Consider the following 22,767-nt stretch of genomic DNA (forward strand, 5'->3'; position numbering starts at 1 on the left):
GAAAACACTAAAACCTTTTTTTTCCCCATAATACACCACAGATGTCTCTTTTTAACTAATATTCATTGGTAGGGATTGTACTACAGTCCCATTTGTGTTATTTTCTCTCTTCAGAGAATTCACAATACATTAAAATTAACAGCTGTATTTGCTTACCCACTAGTGCCAAGTGGAATGTTAGTAAGGATGACAGAAAGTTTGTATAATCCATGTATCAGAGAAGGCAGTACCACACTGATGCAGTGATCAGTTAGTGCTTGGATTTGTCCTACAGACTCTTGAATTTTGAACTTCGCATCCAGAGAGGTATAATTTGTTAGTGATGATATTCCTATGTAGAGCATCTGACCTCCTGCACTGAAGAAAAAACAATTTAAAAACTTTGTTATGGCTATTAATTCAGTGAAGGGCATGACCTACTTCCATAAGAAATGTCAATCCAATTACCTTAAACAGAATTTAAGAACATTAGCAGAGCCCAGCTGAAACAAGCCAAAGGTCCATCTAGTCCAGTATGCAGCTCTCATAGTGACCAACCGGATGGGAAGCCCACAAGCAGGGCATGAACACAACAGCACACTCCCCGCTTGTTATTCCCAGCAACTGATATTCAGAGGCATACCACCTCAGACAAAGAAGAGTGTAGCCATTGTGGCTAGTAGTCATTGATAGACATCTCTATGAATTTGTCTAATCCTCTTTTAAAGCCATCCAAGGTGTGGGAGCAAATTCTCATTTGTCCTGAATCTTCCAACATTCAGCTTCATTGGATGGCCCCAAGATTCCACATTATGAGAGATGGAGAAAAACTTCTCTCTATCCACTTTCTCCACACATCATCTTATACACCTCTACCATGTTCCTCCTTAAGTGCCTTTGTTCTCAACTAAAAGGCCCCAAATGAGGTAATCTTTCCACACAGGGAGTTGCTCCATCCTCTTGATCCTTTTGGTTGCCCTTCTTCTGGATCTTTACCAGCCGTACAATATCCTTTTTGAGGTGATGCTACCAGAACATTACATAGTAACCCAAATGTGATAGGGCCATAGATTTGTATAACAGCATCATGACACTGGCAGTTCTTGCTTTCAATCCCTTTCCTATATGATCCCTAGCATGGAATTCACTTCCTTCACTTTCTTTCTTGATGGAATTCAATTACCGCTCACTGGATCAACATCTTAAGCTATCTACTATGACCCTGGTCAGTCACCACCAGATCAGACTTCATTGGAGGATATGCAAAATTAGCAATTTTTGCCCCATTGTGCATCACTTTATGCTTGCTTACATTGAATTGCATTTAGCACTTTACGAGCCATTCGCCCAGTTTGGAGAGATCCTTACAATCTCTTTTTTGTTTTAACCACCATGAACAATTTGGTATCATCAGCAAACTTGGCTGACTGCTCACCCCTAACTCTTAAGTTTCCCATGTGCTGCTGTGTTCTCCAATGTCTAGAGAGACTGTTCTATATGGGTGGTCATGTTCTGAAACTTTGCTAATATCGATATAAGAATATAACAATCATCTCCAGAGAAAGTTCATCTAATCCAGCTTTCGCTCTCCAATAAATGTCAGTCAAATGCCCATGGAAAGCTTATGAATAAGCAGGGCATGAAGATAAGAGCAATCCCATCGTGTTTGGTGCTAGCATCTGGTAATCAGATGCATGCTTCACTCCCTTAGTACTCAAGGACTTTGCTGCACTCACAAATATTCAAGGAGTATGTGGGATTTTCTTGCCAATGTGAAAGAACTGTTGGCTCCCTACCTGAAAGGTAGTTCTGTGTTGCGGAACAAAAATTCATCAGCTTGGGTTACAGCTCTGCCTTGTGGTCAGAGGCAGGAAAGACCAGTTGAGGGAAGTAGGTTGCTCCCAGCATTCCTCAGTTCGCATTCTCATCAAGCTTGAATGATCCAAGGAAAGGTAACCATGCAAAATTGGAGTATATGTGACCTACTTCCCTTCAAGAAACTGATGGACAAACTAGTACTGTATAAGAGTTAATAGACAGGACATCCATCAGGGTGGGGCTGATGAGTTCCTGTCCAGCAACACAGAACTACCTTTCAGGTAAGGAACCAATTATTCTTTCTCATGTTGCTGGAGGAGCTTATCAGCTTGGGATGTCCCAAAGCTTCCCATGTAGGGAGGGAAATAAGGAAGAAAGGACTGTCCATTAAGTCAGGAGGATTCACTGAGGAACCCTTCAACCAAAAGCAGCATCTGGCGATGCATAGGTGTCCATTTCATTATGTCTGGTAAACATACTAGGAGAAGCCCAAGTGGCTGCCTGACAAATTTCCTCTAGCATTAGCTGAGAGAGCTGCAGAGGCAGCTGCGGCCCTTGTAGAATGGGCCATTATTCTAAACAGAATAGGGAATATCTGTGCTTCATAGGTAAACGCAATGTAACCCCTGATCCACCTGGATAGTGTGCAAGTGCTGACTCTTTTACCCAGAGTGGCCGAATGAAAAGAAACAAATAGGGAATTAGTTAATCTAAAGGACTTGTTTCTGGAAATACTTATTCTTTATTTATTATTTGATTTATATCCTGCCCTTCCTCCCAGCAGGAGCCCAGAGCAGCAAACAAAAGCACTAAAAATAATTTAAAACATCATAAAAACAGACTTTAAAAATATATTAAAACAAAACATCTTTAAAAACATTTTTTTAAAAAGCTTTCAAGACATCTTTAAAGGAAGAAACGTTAAAATATATTGCTCTAAAAAAAAGATTAAAAAGATGTTAAAAAGCAATTCCAACACAGACGCTGAGTGGGATAAGGTCTCAAAAGGCTTGTTGAAAGAGGAAGGTCTTCAATAGGCACCGAAAAGATAACAGAGATCTAATATTTAAAGGGAGGGAATTCCACAGGGTAGGTGCCACCACACTAAAGGTCAATTTCCTATGTTGTGCGGAACGGACCTCCTGATAAGATGGTATCTGCAGGAGGCCCTCATCTGCAGAGCACAGTGATTGACTGGGTATATAAGACATAAGATGGTCTTTCGGGTATCCTGGTCCCAAGCTGTATAGGGCTTTGTACACCAAGACTAGAACCTTGACCTCAGCTCAGTAGCAAATCCGCAGCCAGTGCAATTATTTTAGCAGCAGGGCGATATGTTGGCAATCCCTGCCCCAGTGAGCAGTCTCACTGCTGCATTTTGCACCAGCTGCAGCATCCTGACTAACCTCAAGGGCAGCCCCACATAGAGCACATTACAGTAATCGAGCCTAGAGGTTACCAGTGTGTGGACAATAGTGGTCAGGCTATCCAGGTTCAGAAATGGCCGCAGCTATCTTACCAGCTGATGCTGGTAAAAGGCACTCCTAGCCACTGAGGTCACCTGGGCCTCTAGTGACAAAGACGGATCCAGGAGCACCACCAGACTATGGACCTGCTCTTTTAGAGGGTGTACACCCCCATCCAAAGCAGGCAACTGACCAATTATCGGAACTCAGGAACCACCAACCCACAGCACCTTCATCTTGCTAGGATTCAGACTCAGTTTATTGGCCCTCATCCAGCCCACCACCAAGTTCAGGCAGAGGTCCAGGGTTTGCACGGTCTCTCCTGATTCAGATGTTACAGAGAAATAGAGCTGGGTATCATCAGCATACTGCTGACACCTAAACCCAAATGTCTTGATGACCACTCCCAAGGGCTTCATATAGATGTTAAACAGCATGGGGGACGAGATGGTACCCTACGGCACACCACAGCACAACTGCCAAGTGGCCAAAAGACAATCACGCAATGCTATTCTCTGAAAATGACCTTGGAGATAGGATCAGAACCACTGTAAAACAGTGCCACCAATACCCATCTCACCAACATGGCCCAGAAGGATACCATGGTCAATGGTATCAAAAGCCACTGAGATCAAGTAAGAGTAACAGGGACACATTCCCACTGTCCTCCTGATAAAGGTCATCCATCAGGACAACCAAGGCCAATTCAGTCCCATAACCAGGCCTGAACCCTGACTGGAATGGGTCAAGATAATCTGTTTCATCCAAGAGTACTTGCAATTGCTGCACCACAACCCTCTCAATCCCCTTCCCTAAGAAGGGGTATTTGCAACCAGTCGGTAATTTTTGCAGACCAATGGGTCCAGGGTGGGCTTTTTCAAGAGCGGTTGGATCACCGCCTCTTTCAGGACAACTGGAACCACTCCCTCCCACAATGATGTATTGACCACACCCTGGATCCACTCAGTCATACCCCCTCAGCAAGCTTTAATAAGCCAAGAAGGGCAAGGGTCGAGAGGACACGTTGCTGGCCGCATCATCACAAGCACCTTGTCCATGTCATCAGGCAGCATCAACTAAAACCAATCCCAAGAGGTTGCAGCAGACATTGCACTGGACACCTCATTGGGGACTACAGTAAATGTGGATGGGACACCAAGACTGCTATGGAGGCAAGCAACTTTACCCTCAAGGTGCCTTGCAAACAATTCACAGTGGGCCTCCAAAGGGTCTAAAACACAATTTCCTGGAGTTGATGTCAACAGACCCCTCACAAAATGGAAAAGCTCCACTTGACTGCTACTTGAGGATGCAATTGAGGCAGAGAAGTGGGCCTTCTTCACTGCCCTCAGCGCCACACAGTAGGCATGGTTATGATGTTTTACTTGTGCCCCATCAGCCTCACAGCACGTCTTCCATCACTTGTGTTCTAGCCGTCGTACACCCTGTTTCATTGTCCTTAACTCACTGGTATATCAAGGTGCAAACTGGGCTCCACAATGCTAGAGAGGGCGCTTAAGGGCAACCGTGTCAAGAGTCCAATGTGCCTCACTGTTCCACAGTGTGACAAGGGCTTCCACAGGGTCACCTGCTCTATCTACTGGGAACTCCCCCAGGGCATTCAGGAATCCAGTGGATTCCATTAGTCTCCAGGAGCAGACCATCTTAATCTGTCCACCAGCCCAGCAGGGAAGGATCGGAGCCATAAGTCTAAACTTCACTAGGAAGTGAAGTGAAACAGCTGTGAATACCAGCAGACAAATTAGGCTTTTGCCCTGCACCAAAGTGGCGAAGTCAGCAGGGCAAGAGAAAGGAAAAGAGAAGAGGTTTTTTGGTTTTAAGGAACTGCGAAGGACCAGAGAAGGCAAGTAAACAGAGGGAAAAGAGAGAATTAAGAGGCCAGGAAAAGAGAGTAAGGCCTGAGAAGAAAAGGTGGGAGCAAATACAAATTGTGACACTTCGATGAAGGCAGGAAAGCCAACTGAGGAATGCTGGGAGTGACCTACTTCTTTCAACTTGTATTTCCTGCCTCTGACCACAAGGTGGTGCTATAACCCAAGCTGATGAGTTTCTCCAGCAACACGGGAACTACTTGAGCTCTATATGCACCCACAGGCTTCACCAATGTGACCTGATATCGAACAAGGAGCAGAACAGTGGCATCCATGATCTCCCTATCTTTATATTCAATAATAATATGACTAAGCAAATCTGTCAGCCTTGAGTATGATTATGAGATTATGATTATACGAGACTATGATAGTAAGAGAGTACAACTATGGTCTCCAGACGCATTTCAGAAAAGGTCATTCCATTATTTCCATGACAAGCTTTTGGGGGCAGGCACCTGTTTTTCTGTTGATATAAACACCAGGCAGCAGTGACTATGCTTATAGATTTATGTGAAATGAGCCAGCCTGGCTGCTCCTGCTGTCAGTGTTATTAGCCGGTGAATAAAGTCAGAGCTGTGATTGATAAGTGACTTGTTTGGACACCAGGCAATAGGAATTCCGGGGATCCTAAAGGGCTGCTGGTTTGCCGTCACTTTTAGTTCACTTTTCCTGCTTCTGTCTTTTTTTCTACTAGTCCTTGGGATCTCCATAGTTTGCCCTTCTTTTTCTCATAGAAATGAGGACACATCTTTCCTTGCTGGATTCACCTGAGATCAGATAGTTCCCAGAAGTTATTTTCTGCAAATACGACTACACAACAAGTGGGTGAATGTAAAAGAATCCCCCTCCACACAAAAGACAAATATGAAAACCTTTGCAAAGAGGTTTAGGGATGTATCCTGCTTTGCAACAGCTAAAGACCATGGACACATTAAGAAGTCACTGTATAGTACAATGGTATACATGTCTATTCAAAAGTAAGTCTCTATGTTTAATGGGGCTTACGTCCAGGTAAGTTGGTACAAGATGCCAGCCTAGGCTTTGGTTTAGGGTTGGTATTGGGGAAAATCAGCGTTCTTGTGTCTTTAACAGTTGCGTGTATCGTCTTTCTGCCACCAATAAGGTATTAATTGAATAGGGAAGAGGAGCCTTGTTTCAGCTTAACAGAAAAGCTGGCTACCAGAGCACATATTCATTAATTTCGGAACCAGCTCTAAATTACAATAAATTGCAACTGAGCATCCAAGGGCAACACTAGGATAAAGCAAAGCCAGTTGATAGCAGAGGTAAACACAAGAATGCAATTCTGTGCTGATTCAAAGTTTGCACAGAGGAAAGCCAAAATCCATGCTCAAAGCAAAATTTACCAGTCAAGCAAATTATTGTTAAAGTGATTCATAATGTATTATTTATTTTATTTTATTAAGCATCAACAGTATGATGCAAATACATAAAGAAAACACAATAAGCAAAAATGGAACAACAATAAGGTTGTTTTCAATACATATTCCAGAATACATAGGAGAGAGAAAAGGGGCCATAACAATAGCATAAACATGAGTCTACAAATAGGTTCAGGTTACCAAGTCTCTCCAAAAGGGGTCCTGATAACCAAGAGGGTGAATTTTTAATTTATTTATTTATTATTTTATTTATATCCCGCCCTTCCTCCCAATAGGAGCCAGAATGCCTTCCACAGAGGAACTGATAAAAGAGAAAGGGGAGCCAAGTAGTTTCAAATGCATCTGGTTGAACCTGGCCCTTTGAAAATCTGTTGTGTATGAGTTTTTCCATCAACATTATCTTCCAAATCTGATTGTATCAATTCTCAAGTGAGAAGTCTGCTGAAGTCTTTTAGCCCCTAGAAATTAACAAGTACACCAGCAGCTCCATGTATAGAAGTCTGGGACAAACATAAATATTTAACAGTGCTAACAAAGGAGATTTAGGAACTTGCAGGTTAGTTATTTTGGACAAGTCACCAAAAACATAGCCCCAAAAAGTGACCCACATAAGGGCATTGTCTCCACATGTGAATCAGGGAGCCCCACTCTGGGCATCCCCTCCAACAGTTAGGAGAAAGACAATTATTCATATAACTTAGCTTAACTTAATAGAGACTCATAATGTATTTGCATAACCAGAATAGACAGACAGACAGACAGACAGACAGACAGACAGACAGACAGACAGACAGACAGATAGATAGATAGATAGATAGATAGATAGATAGATAGATAGATAGATAGATAGATAGATAGATAGATAGATAGATAGATAGATAGATAGATAGATAGATAGATAGATAGATAGATAGATAGATAGATAGATAGATGGATAGAGGGATGGAGGGATGGAGGGATGGAGGGGTACAAAGAAATAGATAGATAGATAGATAGATAGATAGATAGATAGATAGATAGATAGATAGATAGATAGATAGATAGATAGATAGATAGATAGATAGATAGATAGATAGATAGATAGATAGATAGATAGATAGATAGATATTAAAGGCTTTCCTATTCAACCAATTCCTTCCTGATATTGGTAAGGGCTGTTAAAATTGCTTTCTCATGCAATTTTCTTATTTTCTGGCCTGATTCACACATCACTTTAAACCATAGTTACACTGGTATACGCTGCTAAAATCGTGGATGCTTTCCTCCTCTCCTGTTTCTGCTGCTGTCATGCTGTTATAAGCTAAGCCATGACCTTAGTGTTATGTTCAAGCCCAGATTTCTGGTTTGTTTCTCTCCAAACAAACCACAAGCTTGTTTGTAGGAAACAAGCCATTAGCCCGGGTTCAGATGTGATGTTAAGTCAAACCATTTCTTAGCTCCCAACAGCGTGGCAGGAGCAGGGAAGGAGCAAAACGCTCACAATTTCAGCACCATACAGCATTCACCAGTACACTACACATTCGTCTTTAAATCATAGTTTAGTTTAAACTATGATTTAAAGTGACATGCAAACAAGGTGGTTGTGATGATTGCTACTTGATGTTTTGCTGTTCCATTCATTTCTACTGGCTGCTGAGTGGGTTTATGGATCATTTTAATATTTTTTTTCATTTTAACATGTATAATACTCAGGTATTTTTTAAAAAAATAATTTTCATTTCTGAATCCTCAGAAGGTACTGCTACACAATGTTGTTCAGCACATATGCTACAAAATCATTAAAAATGCAAGTGACTATTTCATATCATTTCTCATGCATGGAACAGAGCCTGCACAGTGTCAGTTATGCCTTTTTCAGTTCAACAGCAAGATGGAATGAATTAAAAGATGGCTGGGATACTAATCAAACTAGCAATCAGAGAATTCCAGACTTTAACAAACTCATTTTTAATTCAGCAATAGAAATGGATTTTTCCCCTCTTGCAAAACTGGGATAGGTGGTTGTACCTGATCTTCATCTTATACTGAAGTGAATGTCTCACAGTTAAGCATTATTATGTACCTCTCTGGGCTATTGTCCCACCCAGCCAATCACAGCATTCAGAATCAGTCCCTCATTTGAATGCCTACCACTATATAAGAACACTACCAGAGTGAGGTCACTATCATTTGCAGTGGTGAAGTTGAGCTGAACAGGAAGGGGGAAGACAGCAAAGCCATGGCTGCTTTCCAAAGACGTAGGAAGGCCTACCTCAAGAGGAGGCGGCAGAGGAGATCCCGGAAGATCCTGAGCAGACGAAGAAGGCTACATTCCAGGCGACGGAGGAAAGCAAGAACAAAACGGATAGTGAGATTTGCAAGGAGTCACTATCGAAAGAGGAGCCTGCCCATGTCCCGCTATTTCAACAGACGGATGAGGGACAATGTCCTTTCATCCCAGAAGGCCAAGCATACCATGTGCTCCTATAGGAGTAAAGCCTATAATAGGAAACCCTCACGAGTAGGTAGACCAAGGAAAAAGAAGCATTACGCTCGTGCTCACTCAGGTTTCCTGCAAGCCAAACTAAAGAAGAGGGCTAGCAAGAAGCGTACTAAGCGTGCAGGTACTTCAGTTGACAAAAAAGTCAAAAGAAAAACACGTTGTTCTGATGATGAGATCTTCTACAGTTTGGCAAACCCTTCCATGCCGATACCAGCATCAGCATCAGAGGATAGGCAGACAAAGAAACACTCTGTCCGCTTCACCACCCCTGGCAACTCAAAGAACAAGGAGATGGAGCCTCAAGAAGACCTCTCCACTGATAACCAACTAAGCCAGCAAACAGTGGCATCAAAAAAACGTAGCAGGCATTCAGCCACCCCTATTTGCAAAAGCCGCTAAGATAGAGGAACATCCGTCACTCTTCTCTGATCAACAACCTGCAGGCCTCAGGGGAGAAAAAAGGGGGAGAAGGGAAAGGAAAACCCACCAGCCTGCTTTGAAGATCCAAGAGACTTTATCCTTGATGAGACCATATGCACCCACAGCAATCCTGAACAGAAATGATTTTACTGAACCAATGAAATTAGTTTTATCAATGACTGAAAAAAAGATATTTGAACTTTTGCATCCTTAATGGGAAAGACAATCAGCCAGAAGTAAAAGGCAATCACTTAACTGCATCTACCCCGCGAGAAAAAAATTCTTTCCTTAATGAACAGTCACTTTAATGAAAAACCATGAAACTAGAGATTTGCCATCATTTGGTAAAGAAAGGATTGTTGTATCTGAGGTGTGTTTCCCCCCCCCCCAAGGAACATCTTAAAATACTAATAAAGCTGGTTCTTTTGAAACATGCGTTGTGGAATTCCCTCAGCTTCTTACTCTAATTTAATTTAATTTTAATTTAGGCAGGGAGTGTTGCACTTGGGAAGTTGTAATAGATAACGATGCTCAGTTTTCTTGTATACGGGAGAAAAGTTATTTAGGATATATTTCCCTCCAAAAGCAAAAGCAATTTAAATATCAGTTATAATAAGTTATCTTTCTGGTTAGCAACTGATTCATAAACACTTGCCTAAATAAGTGTGACTTGTCTCCTGAAGTGACAGTCTCCTGTCTGGTGTAATGTAGTGTAGTAGTTAAAGCATGTGAGCCAATAAGGCCCATGGTTTAAATCTCATCTGAGCCAAAAATTAAATAGGTGAAATTAGGCAATTAAATAGGTGAAATTAGGCAAACTACTGTTCCACTTGGTGCGGCCGCATTTGGAATACTGTGTACAGTTCTGGTCGCCTCATCTCAAATAGGATATTATAGAGTTGGAAAAGGTTCAGAAGAGGGCAACCAGAATGATCAAGGGGATGGAGCGACTCCCTTACGAGGAAAGGTTGCAGCATTTGGGGCTTTTTAGTTTAGAGAAAAGGCGGGTCAGAGGAGACATGATAGAAGTGTATAAAATTATGCATGGCATTGAGAAAGTGGATAGAGAAAAGTTCTTCTCCCTCTCTCATAATACTAGAACTCGGGGACATTCAAAGAAGCTGAATGTTGGAAGATTCAGGACAGACAAAAGGAAGTACTTCTTTACTCAGCGCATAGTTAAACTATGGAATTTGCTCCCACAAGATGCAGTAATGGCCACCAGCTTGGATGGCTTTAAAAGAACATTAGACAAATTCATGGAGGACAGGGCTATAATGGCTACTAGCCGTGATGGCTGTGCTGTGCCACCCTAGTCAGAGGCAGCATGCTTCTGAAAACCAGTTGCCGGAAGCCTCAGGAGGGGAGAGTGTTCTTGCACTCGGGTCCTGCTTGCGGGCTTCCTCCAGGCACCTGGTTGGCCACTGTGAGAACAGGATGCTGGACTAGATGGGCCACTGGCCTGATCCAGCAGGCTCTTCTTATGTTCTTATGTTCCCTCAGGCCCAGGGCCCCAGCCCCCTTCAATAAGGGTAATCATAATGCTAGCCTCTCTTAGAGGGCTGCTTAAATATTACTGAGGTAATGTATATGAACTTTAAACACTCAAAAGCTCTATAGAAATTTCAAGTATAAATTACATTCTATTGATTGATTGATTGCACTTGTATACCGCCCCATAGCCAAAGCTCTCTGGGCAGTTTACAGCAATCAAAAACATTAAAACAAATACACAATTTAAAAACATATTTTAAAAACAATTTAAAACACAATTTTAAAATTCAAAACAATATAAAAACAATTTAAAAGACACATGCTAAAATGCCTGGGAGAAGAGGAAAGTCTTGACCTGGCGCCGAAAAGATAACAGTGTTCTACCCAACTTATATTTAATAGCGAAATCCCAAGACAATGACACACTAGTGAAGTTAGCACAGGGTCCATGCAATCATGTGGAGAGTGTCCATGACTCATGAATTCCTCACATGGTCACGTGCCATAAATGTACAAATACCTAATCCAGCAGTTTTATCCAGTTTGAATCCCCCAGATATTATAAGCTGTGAAACTAGACAATTAAGGCTGCAGTCCTATACCCACTTACCAGGAAGTAAATCTTGTTGACCTAAGTTCTCAGTAGGCACATACACAATTGTGCTGTAAGTAGCTACATACAGAAGTGTCCAAATCAGTCCAGAGGGTGAATTCACCAAATCCCTTCCCAGTTCCTTACAACATGGTTGTCAAGCAAAAAAAAGAAAAAGGGAAAAAGCCTGGAATCCTGTTTTATTAGAGATCAGAGAAAAATGACCAGCATCAGAAGGGACCAGCATCTTCCTTCCATTGCCTTATATCACAGTGACTGTATTTGGGACAGTCCTAACATTGGGGAAACTGAGACAAGCAGCGGAGGGGATGTCTACTCAGCACATATTCAGCGCTAAACTATTATCTGACAGTATGGTTACTGCCCTTTTGTAAACTCTAAGACAGAGGTTATTAAAATAAATAGAATACAAAATTACAGAAATTGCTTATAATGGACAAAATATCTATGTAAACCTATTTAAATCTAAATCAAAATGTCTATGTAAAATATCTATGCAAAATTAGGGTTTTGTTCCCTAATTTTAGGGATGATCTCTTGGCAAAATGGGTCCCATTCTGGTACATGTTAACTCTAAAAGGTTATGTGTAAAAGGCCTGCTAAATTCAGTCATATATTTATAATGCAATATTTAGACTAACAAAAAAAATGTTTTCATAAACTGATTTTAAAAATGCTGGGAAGATGATACAAATTTGTAACATGTAGTGCTTTATATTTGCACTGTTTGTTCTCTGCTGTGGGTTGTAAACAACACCTGCTGTTATGCAAGGAGCACAGACGTCATCTTGCAAGATGGGACCTCCTTTACTTCTCCTCCTGCAGCAGCTGCCCACCTTCAATATCTCTTCCAGAGGGTTGGGGCTGCAGGGGAGGAGGAGAGGAAGGGGGTGTTCCTTTGCACAAGCAAAAGTCCACTCACACAGCATGGGATACAACCCTCTGAAAAGAGAATATTTAAGTGAAATTTTATGATGATATTTGAATACTGTTTAGTGAAAAAGACCATTGATTCTGTACCTGAAAGGTAGTTCTATGTTGCTGGTGAGAAACTCATCAAGTTGGGTTACAGCTCCACCTTGTGGTCACAGGCAGGGAAGTTGAGTTGAGGTTGCTCTGAGCACTTTTCAATTTGCGTTCTCACCAAACTTGGATAGGTCAATAGAAAAAAACAACCATGCAATAGTGGAGGACGAACAACCTACTTCCCCTTGGGACAGTCTCATAGGTGAAAAATACTGGATAAACAAAATAAGGACAGCCACAATGGTGGGCTGATGAGTTTCTGTCCAGCAACACACAACTACCTTTCAGGTAGGGAACCAATGGTTCATTCTTGTGTTGCTAGCGAAACTCATCAGTTTGGGATGTTCTAAATTTTCCCATGTAGGAAGGTCCATAGAGTGAAGGCTATCTATTAATTAGGAAGAGGCCACTGCAGGATCCTTCAGCCAAAAGCAGCTTCAGCTGGAGCGTAGGTGTCCATTTTATCATTCACTCATTCACCCTGCAGATCTCATCCAAAGGAACATTGTCTGACAAGGCTGCAAAGGTGGCAGCAGCTCTCATAGAGTTGGCCATAATGCTAATTGGGACTGGAAACTTCCGTGTCTCATAAGTGAGGGCAATGCACACTCTAATCCACTTCAAGAGAGTAAAGGAGGTGACCCTCATCTCCAAGAAGGCCAGATGGAAAGAGACAAAAAGAGAGTCCGTTTTGTCTAAGGGAGTTGGTTCCAGATATGCATAATTTGCGGGCTCTCCTCACATCGAACAAATGCCACACTCGTTTACGGGGTGGATAGAGTTAGGGCAAAAGGTAGGAAGAATCAACTCTTGCTGCCTACAGAATTTGGTAAATACCTTAAGGAGAAAGGAGGGGTTTGTACAGAGGATTACCCTGTCTGAATGAAAAATGCAAAGGTGTTTTAGCAACTCTATAGGCAGATGTTATCACCATGAGAAAAAGGACCTTCAGAGAGAGAGCTCTAAAGGAAACCTTGCTCAGAGGCTCAAAGGGGGGCTTCTGTAAGGCCCTGAGTACCTTATGGAGATCCCAATATGTATGTAGGGTAGGGGAAATTTGAGGGTTGCCCCTCTGAGGAATCATTTCAACAGTGGGTAATGTGAAATGGGAGATACTGTCAGATGAGATGCTAAACAGGATGTAGCTGCAGCTTGCTTCTTTAGGGTCTTAGGTCTGAGGACCTTCTCAAGGCCATTCTGAAGAAAGGCTACAATGTTAGTAACCTTTCACTTATGTGCAGAGATGCCTTTGGAAAAGAACCAAGACACAAAAGTCGTCCAGGTAGAGGAGTAAATGCATTCTGTTGAAGGACACCTGGATACTAAGATGGTGTCAACCATGTCTGCATTGAAGCCAAGTTTTCTCAGGGGGCTCCAATCAAAACCCAGGCCATCAGCTGGAACCAGCTGGAATCCGGATGACATTAGAGGGCCTTGCGAGATCAGGTACAATTGTTGATGTAGCTTTCATGGATAAGACACTGCCATGGCTAGAACGTCTGAGATCCCATGGCACCGATGCCAGAACGGGGCTACAAGGATCACCGTGGCCTTTTCCTCCTTGATCTTGCAAACCACCCAAGGAAGAACTGGGATAGGGGGGAAAGCATATAGCAACCCTGGAGGCCAAGGAGACAACAGGGAGTCCATTGCTTCCACTTTGAGTGGAACCTCAGGAAGAACCTCTTAAGATGATGGTTTTCCAGAGAGGCAAAGAGGTGTGCTGACCCTGTGATTTCCCCAAATGTGGGAAACTCATCTGCATAATTTGTGGTAAAATAAAGTCAAGGGAAGACCAGAGGACTCTTAGGAAAATCGACCAGGTTCTTTCTGCCTTCAGCCACTAGGTGGAGCTCATTACCCACCTGATATCAGCTTTACATGCACGTGAGAACTGTTATTCACTTAGATGAAGTTTGCTTCATTTAATGTTTTGGTTCGGCTTCCTAGTGCACAACTACGTGGTTTTTTGTGGCTCCACAGACAAATAATTACATATTCTGGATCCAGGCAGGTGACAAGGCTGCTTTGTATTTAAGCTCATCAGAAGATCCAAGAAATAATGTACCAATACCATAAATTATTACAAGTAAATGTTAAAATATTTGATCTCTGATCCTGATCATTTTGCTGCCCTTGCCCTTTGTTAGAGTTCCAAAGTAGAAGCTGTCTTGATATTTTTTTAAAAAAAATTAGTAATTTATGGCTTTCATCACCTTTTTGGAGTTTGCTTAGCGTGATTCTATTAGTAATAAGTTCCGTTTTGTTTAGTGGGACGTAGTCAAGTAAGCATGTATCGGATTGTGATTTTTATCCTAGATATTTTATTTCTTTTTGAGAAAAGGAACTTTTAAAGATACAGAAGACCTCTTGGAGGCCAGGCTTGGCAACCAAGAGGTCTTTTGTATCTTTACAAGCTGTGCAGGGGGAAGAGAGAATTCCACCTTGTGGTTTTTCCCATTACAGTGTTGCAAGAACACCTGCACTCGGCTGACTTTCTCTTCTCCTAAAGATACAGGATCAGTCTCAGGCCCTGAACCTGGCAACCCTAGCACACATGTTTTGTGTCCAGATGTCCTTTTTATTGTGCATTCATGATGCTATCAGGACAGTCATACACAATCTGGCTTTCAATACTGTTTGCCCCTGCAAAAGTTTTGGGGCGGTTGCACTGCTTCATTTCCAGTCAGTGCATATCCTGTAATTTTCTGCTGAAATCCGATAACATTTTGTATTACAAATGTTCAGATTCATTTCTAGCCTGCTTTAGTTGTACTATAGCCCTTTTGGACAGCAGTAATGTGATAACATTGGAGAAGCATCAAAGAACAAATTAAAACAGAATAAATCCACTACCAATGCACTGTTATTGAATCAAGAATAGGGATGGCGAAGAGTTCCGCTGTTTTCTGATATGGGTGCAGATTCAGAAGTAATTCAAGCATTCACACTGTGCAAGATTCAGTTGTCAGTATTGTAACCACTAGTGGCTTTTGTTGATACCATTAAAAAAAACTGGTGAACTTTACAATATCTTTAATAGACTGAGGTGATTTATAACAATAGCTTTATTCCATTAACATTAATTTCTATGTTTTGCTAATCTGATCAATGAAATGGCTGACACATTTGCTTAACAATCAAAGCTGTTTAGAAGTCTGTTGCCTGAAGCAAAAGGTCTGAGCATATTAAGATGAGGTGCTGAAGTGGTGGTGGTGGTAGGAATTGTAGCAAAAATGTAAAAGAAATGCATCCAGTACTATCCCTTTTTGGTTCATTACTTTTTTTAAAAAAATACCAGCTTTACTTGTGTATGTGGGGGAACCTGTCCTATCCTTTCATAATTCATTCATCATTGTGTTCATTCCATTGTTGTATAATAACAAAATACTAAAAAAGCCAATAACACCTCTGTTCCAGCCTCATTTACTTGTGGGGATGGAAGAACCGTCCTGTCCTTTCATTATCATGACCCAGACAGAAACTAACTCCGAAGACACATGGCTACTTCGTGGGCAATTACCTGGCTCATTAACTTGTGAATAAAAACAATGTGGAAACATAGAGATAACATCAACAGTACTGTAAACAACATAAGAGACCGTTACAGGAAATGAAATCAATTACATATATTTTGTAACTATAATGGATTCAGAGGAAACCTAATTTAGTCTTCACATACACTTTCCAGAATTTTAGCCAGAGCAGGGGTGGGAAAACCTTTTCAACCCAAGGTCCACATTCCCATTTGGGCAACCTTTCCAGGGTCACATGCCAGTGGTGGGTGGGTGGAGAGGCAAAAGTGGGTGGTGCAACACTTTCAACAATAAAAGTCAAAGGTTTCTACATACATCTACACCCCACACACATCTCTGTAACTTGAGCTCATTATTCCATGTCCTGCCAGCCCTACCTGGAAATGCCAGAGGCTGAACCCAGAACCTTCTTTTTTTTTTTTTTTTTTTCAATAATTTTTATTCAGATTTTCATAAAACATACAAGACAAAATCATAAAACATTCAAAGACAAAAAACAAAATCAAAAATAGTTAAACAAAAAGAAAAAAAGAAAAGAAGAAAAAAAAAATAAAAAATAAAGAGTAAAATATTGACTTCCCATTTGTCAAAGATCAAATCAGTTATAAGTCTATAATATATAGCAATCCTGTCTCTTAAGTCATATTATAAAATCACTTTCCTCCAGTAGTTATCTTACTTAATCATCAAATCTCATAAACATTACTTTATTCTTTCCACAAAAAGTCAAAGAGAGGTTTCAATTCTTTAAGAAATATATCTATCAATTTTTTTTCCAGATAAGCATATCGATTAATCCATCTCATTACTAATTATGATAATCTTATTGTCATAACCATAGTCAAAATAAACATTTCAATTAATCCATCACATCAGAATCTGTTAGGTTCAGTAATTTCAGTAGCCATTGTTCTATTATCTCTATTAGTTCCATTTTCCATCTTCCATCTTCAGTAGTCTTGTTAAGTCCAGTAATTTCAATATCCAATCTTCCATTATCAGTATTCCATAATAATCTTGCTGTCAAAGCCATAGTCATATAATAAGAGTCTGATGGGAATTACCTCTATCCCAAATATTTTCTTGCCATCCATTCTGAATAAGTTGCTGAAATACTGCTGTAAAATCATATCTCTGTTCTTTTTTTCAAAATACACTGGGTCATCTCTTAAAAGTTTTTCCATTGTCACATGGCTGCAGTTAATTCCATAGATTTTCTCTATATTGGGCTCCATCACATCATTCCAGTCCAGAAGATAATCCATGCCATTGATAACTTTATCTCTAGAATCTTCATTAATTTCTTCAGAGATAACATTGAGTTCCAAACAATAGATTTTATTTCTAAAGTCCATAGACTCCAAATCTTGTTCCTGTTCCACGTTTGTTCCAATCTCCGGGATCTCCTCTCTCACAGGGACCCCTATTCCAGTCTCCAGGGTCTCCTCTCTCACAGGGACCCCTATTCCAATCTCCGGGGTCTCCTCTCTCACAGGGACCCCTTCCAGGGTCACCTCTCTCACAGGGACCCTTATATCTTTAATCTCCTGCTTCATTTTACTCAATTCAATTTTCGTTATCTCAATCTCATTCATTATTCTCTGAAACATAGTTATTTCCAGATTCTCAGCCACTTTCTTAATTGCCATTTTAAAAGAAAAATATAGGAAAACCACTTCTTATTTCAGCAACAATTGGGTTAATACTCCAAACTTGGTGACATCACAGTATAAACAGAGCAGACAGCCTTATCTCTCCAATAGTTAAGTAAACAAAATGCAGTTCCCAGGATCGAAGCAATTAATGGCAATCGTCAAGAAACAGATTCGTCAAAATAAAATAGACCAAAAAGAGAGTAGTCTCAAAACAGTATAATATTTTTCAAAATAAAAATCTGGAATAGAAATCCCTCTTCTGTGTGTATCTTTAGAATGCAAATCCAGGACAGCTTTTTGCAACAAAAACAGAGATAAGCTATTAATTAGTGCGTAGCAGAGAGAAGTTACGGCTCCCCAGTGAGATGTCAAAAACCGATCAATCTGGCAAATCTCTTTTAAACAGCAACAATTTAAGTCAAGTAAAAGAAAAATATAGAAAGAAGGGTGCTTGCCTGTTAGTGCGTTCTCTCTTAGAAGATAAGATGAACATTCGCTTTAACAGATAGAGCTTGCTGTTGAAAATCCGTCCCACCTTCGTCGGCTGGACCTCGTCCCATAAATTAATGAGATCTGGTCGTCCCAACAAAAATAGGCTTTGAGGTTAATCTCTTCGTTTCTCCCTACCCGGGAGAAGTTTAATCAGTCAAAAAAAAAAGAAAAAACTGACTGATATATCTGAATAAGCTTCTTTTGAGGCAGGAGCCCGTCTCAAAAGCAGACACAGGCTAAGTCACCCTTCCCGGAAGTCCGAACCCAGAACCTTCTGTATGCAAAGCAGATGTTTTACCACTTGAACTATGGCCCTTCCCCAATATACAGACTCAAAGGTTTCTTGGAGATCACTTTCTGTTATTCCAGTACCTAAAAATCATAGAGCTGGAGGACCTAGAACTCAGAGATCATCTAGTCCAAGTTCCCTAAACAATGCAGGATCTGCAATGCAGGATGCAACTACAGCATCGCTGACAGATGGCCAACCAGCCTTTGCTTAAATGCCTCCAGTGAAATAGAGCCCACCTCAGTCAGCAGTCTCTTACTGTTATTGAACAGCTGTTACTGTTAGGAAGCTTCACCCAACATTTAGCCAAAGTCTGCTTCAAATGGGGTAAATGTTGTCGCTGTCCTGAAAAAAAAATGTGGAAATTGCAGGATTTTTATTTTCCCTTTTCCAGTCTTTTCAAAGATTATAGATGTTAAAAGATTTTATCCAAAATAGTGCCAAGTCACAGTCCCATCAGTGCCAAGATTTCTGCTTGCCTTTTATTATTTATTTATTTATTTATTAGATTTATATCCTGCCCTTCAGGGCCAGATTATCCATTAGGCTTAGTAGGCCTAATGGGGCCCGGAGCTCTTGGGGGCCCGTGATCCGCGGAAGCAGGACAGGAGCCACAGATCGCGGGACAAGAGCTTCCGAACCGCCCGCCATCCCCCCACTTCACTTACCTTTTTCTCCACTGTTTTTTGCAGTTTGCCATCAATCAACATGGCGGCCGAGGTTTCCCTAAGGGGCTGAAGTCTCTGCCGCCAACTTGGTTGATGGCACGCATGCGTGCTACATGCGCGCATTGCTACCATCAACCAAGATGGCGGCAGAGGCTTCAGCCCCTTAAGGAAACCTTGGCTGCCATCTTGATTGATGGCAAACCTGTGTGCGCAGCCACAAAAAAAGTGGAAAGGTAGGTGAAGCAGGGCGTGTGATGGGATGGGACGGGACGGCAGGAGGCTCAGAATCAGCCTAGGGGCCCTCCTCAGCTTAATCCGGCCCTGCTGCCCTTTCTCCCAGTAGGAGCCCAGGGTGGCCTTTCCCCCTTCCTTCCCCGTGCACCCCCTAAATCTGGATATAGGGAACAAGGGGGGAATGCAAGCTAAAATCCTTTCACTGACAGCACATGTTACTTGGATACAGCCCAAAGATTCCAGCCAACAAGTCTGAAATAATGTCTGAAAGTTCCTGTAATGCTCCATGGTGTAAATAATCTGGCTACTGATTTATTATTTGGCTATTTATTAAATTTCTATCCAACCCTTCCTCCAAAGGAATTATGGAGACCAACTCAATTAAATTAGCTAGGTATTTTCTAACCATTTCCTTACTTATCCTGGATTGCAAGATCCCCCTTACTTTCTTCTTATACTTGTCCAAGGCCAAACACAATTCCTCTTGTAGGAGAAGATAAGGCAAAATATGACAAATAGGACAAATATCAATGAAGTTATGTCTACTTGCTTTTTAAACTGCTTTTTCTTTTATCTATAGCACTGGGCAAAAAAGAACTCTGAGGTATATCAGTTTTTTAAAACTTGGATACTTCAAGATTGGTATTAAAATAAAATTCATTTTAATATAAACATCATCAATCAGCAATAGATACAAGTATGCAGATTACCTCAAAAGTATTTTATACATTCAACATCTATAAATTTTACAAAATTATTTATGCACCAATTTATTTACAGAAAATGTATGCTATGGTATTAAATGTATGTTGATGTTGCAATAATCAAGGCACTTACAGAGCAATACTGAGTGGACAGGAGGTACAGAGGGCAGATTCACCACTGCATGCAACACCCTGCCAGCTGGTGCTGGCCAGGGCAGAATGTGGTGGGTGAGTGTGATTTTTTTAATGGTTTTGTTACACCAGCTCCAGGCTCAACTCAACCCCCTTAAACCCTCTGATGATGCACCTTGTTATTTGCATGACAGTTTGCCCAATAGTGGTAAAAGAGAATTCTCATACTGGAAGTGTGGCTTTAATTGTTGTTGCTCCCAACCTACTGCCTGTGAAGGTAGACCAAACCATGTGTGTTTTCTCTCTGTCAATTATTATTCACTGGAATTGGGTTGGCTGTCAAAGTGAGTTTGTAGCAGCCCACAGGGTAGGCAGAAAAAGGTAGAGAATTTTCTTAACTCTTACTCATTTCTCAAACCACTCCCCGCAGTGAAGAGTCAAGTTTGTAAGCAGCCATGTTAAAAGGCAGGGGCAGGGCATTCCAGACAGAGGGTTGCCAACCCTGCTTGGGTATCAATATCTTTGCAGAGGATCCCTAGTCAAGCCTTACCAACAGCACAATCCTAACCATATCTACTCAGAAGTAAGTCCTGTTGAGTTCTATGAGGCTTAGTCCTTTAGTAAGTGTGATTAGAACTGCAGCCTTCAGGGGCATCCATCTTTACTCCTGGGTGCTCCCATTTAACATCTCCACAACATTAAGCTCCCTTCTTCCTACAATGGCTTTCTAGTGACTGGCCTAGCCTGAGGGCACTTAGAAGCAAGTAGCTAAATTAAATGTTCCTCACCCAGGCTCCCTAAGCAAGTGAAGAATGATCCCACCAGCTGGGCCTGGAAATACCCTCATTTAGCTAAGATTTCTAAATTTCCAATCAGAGAATTTTTTTTGTTTGAGCGGTATGCTCCAAGCAACTGTATCATGCTGTATAATGTATCATGCTTAATGACATCACTGCCCCATGGCATCACTAGGACCCACCACTATGACATCACTAGAGCCCACCCCTGAAATCTCAGGGTTTGGAATGCTTCTGACCTGGCAACCCTAGAAGCAAAGCCTGATAAAAACAAACAAGAAGTTATGAAAGAGGAAAATAGTGAAGGAAAAACAGATTGCCTTTCTATTGCTGGTTCAAGATACAAGTGTTGGTGCTTTACTCCCAACAGAAACAACCACAGCTTCCTGAACTTGAAAGATGGAAACAAAGCATCAGGACTATAATGTTGGTGAACAAGCTAATTGCATACAAATATTTTTATGAGAAGACAGAAGTAATTCTTGTGAATTTTTGTTTGCTTGTTTAGCATGAAATTTATATATTCATTATTGGAACCAGAGCTTGGAAGTAATTAGTTACAAAAAATGAATTGTAATTCATTACTTTTTTGAGGAGCAAGTGGGTAATTCCTTTACATTTTGCTTGTAATAGAACGAGGATTAATTTTATTACTTTTGAGCAGTAATTGTGATGTTTCCAGCATTGCTTTTGGGCATTACTTGGCGGGGGGGGAGCTGGGGAAGTCTTCTGCTCCTCTGATTTGTGGATGAAAATCATGTGCCTCAAACTGGGCTTCTGTGCAGCATCGCTCTTCCCTCATGCTCTGTGGGTGGGGAGGAGACAATGAGGGAGGAGGTGGAGAGCGAGACTGGGGTGGAGTGGGTGAAACAATTCTTTTAAAAAATGGATGGTGGTAGAGAAGAATGAAGTGGAGGGAGAACGGAGCCAGAACATGGATAAAGGAGAAGGAGGCAGCAGCAGAATGGAGATAAAGAACTGTGGAGGTGAAAGATGACAACTTGTGTGTGTGAATACTGTTTGCACTTGGCACACAAAGTGGCCTCTGCTTAGAAGTAACCAGGAAGGGCCCTGGTTACTTTGCTGCATTTGCAGTGTTTTGACTTTTTTGCATCTCAGGGGAAAATGTTTGCTTGGGTGGGTGTGCCTTAGTTGGTGGCAGGGCAGGATCTGGGAGATGGTTGAGTGAGAGAGATTATGCTTACTGGCTGAGTGGGGGGGGTTGCACTTGATTTGACTTGCAAAGATCTGAGTAGTGGCCTCTACCTCCTTTCCTGCCTCCCTTCCCAGTGGAGAGACCACCACTCTCTCATGGATAAAAAGAATTATTCTACTAACTCTCTGTGTGTTTATTTGTTCTTTTTAGGTGACTCAGGTGTGCAGCAGCCAAGGCCAGCGTCTTGTAGGGACTCTAGTTTTGTTTTTTTTAAAGTAACTTAAGGGTAATTGTAGTGATTACTATTGAGTAATGGTAATCAATTCCGTTGAGAACAATTGTAATAATTGTAATGGTAATTTATTCCTTTTGGGGGGCATGTAACAGTAATTGTAATTTATTCCTTTTTAAAGGTAATCTTCCAAGCTCTGATTAGAACGGTGATATCTCCCAAGAATGTCCACAGCAGAATTCTCCAAAGAATGTCCACAGCAGTTAGATTGTTGTAGCA

At 41.3% G+C, this 22,767-nt stretch overlaps 1 protein-coding gene across 7 annotated transcripts in view; it reads right to left on the minus strand.

The window, feature by feature from the left end:
• Window positions 1-22,767, minus strand: part of LOC133382823 (fibrocystin-like) — a 117,335-nt gene that overhangs the window by 61,794 nt on the left and 32,774 nt on the right. For 4 of the 7 annotated variants that reach the window (XM_061622311.1, XM_061622307.1, XM_061622309.1 and 1 more), the window contains exon 2: window positions 157-357. The exons of the other annotated variants lie outside the window; for them this stretch is intronic. In XM_061622311.1, the coding sequence (XP_061478295.1) occupies window positions 157-211 (55 nt within the window). In that variant the 5' untranslated portion in view covers window positions 212-357. The remainder of the gene's footprint in view (window positions 1-156; window positions 358-22,767) is intronic. 7 annotated transcript variants of the gene reach the window in all.

The sequence above is a fragment of the Rhineura floridana genome, chromosome 4 (assembly GCF_030035675.1).
Source record: "Rhineura floridana isolate rRhiFlo1 chromosome 4, rRhiFlo1.hap2, whole genome shotgun sequence".
Taxonomy (NCBI): Eukaryota; Metazoa; Chordata; class Lepidosauria; order Squamata; family Rhineuridae; genus Rhineura; species Rhineura floridana.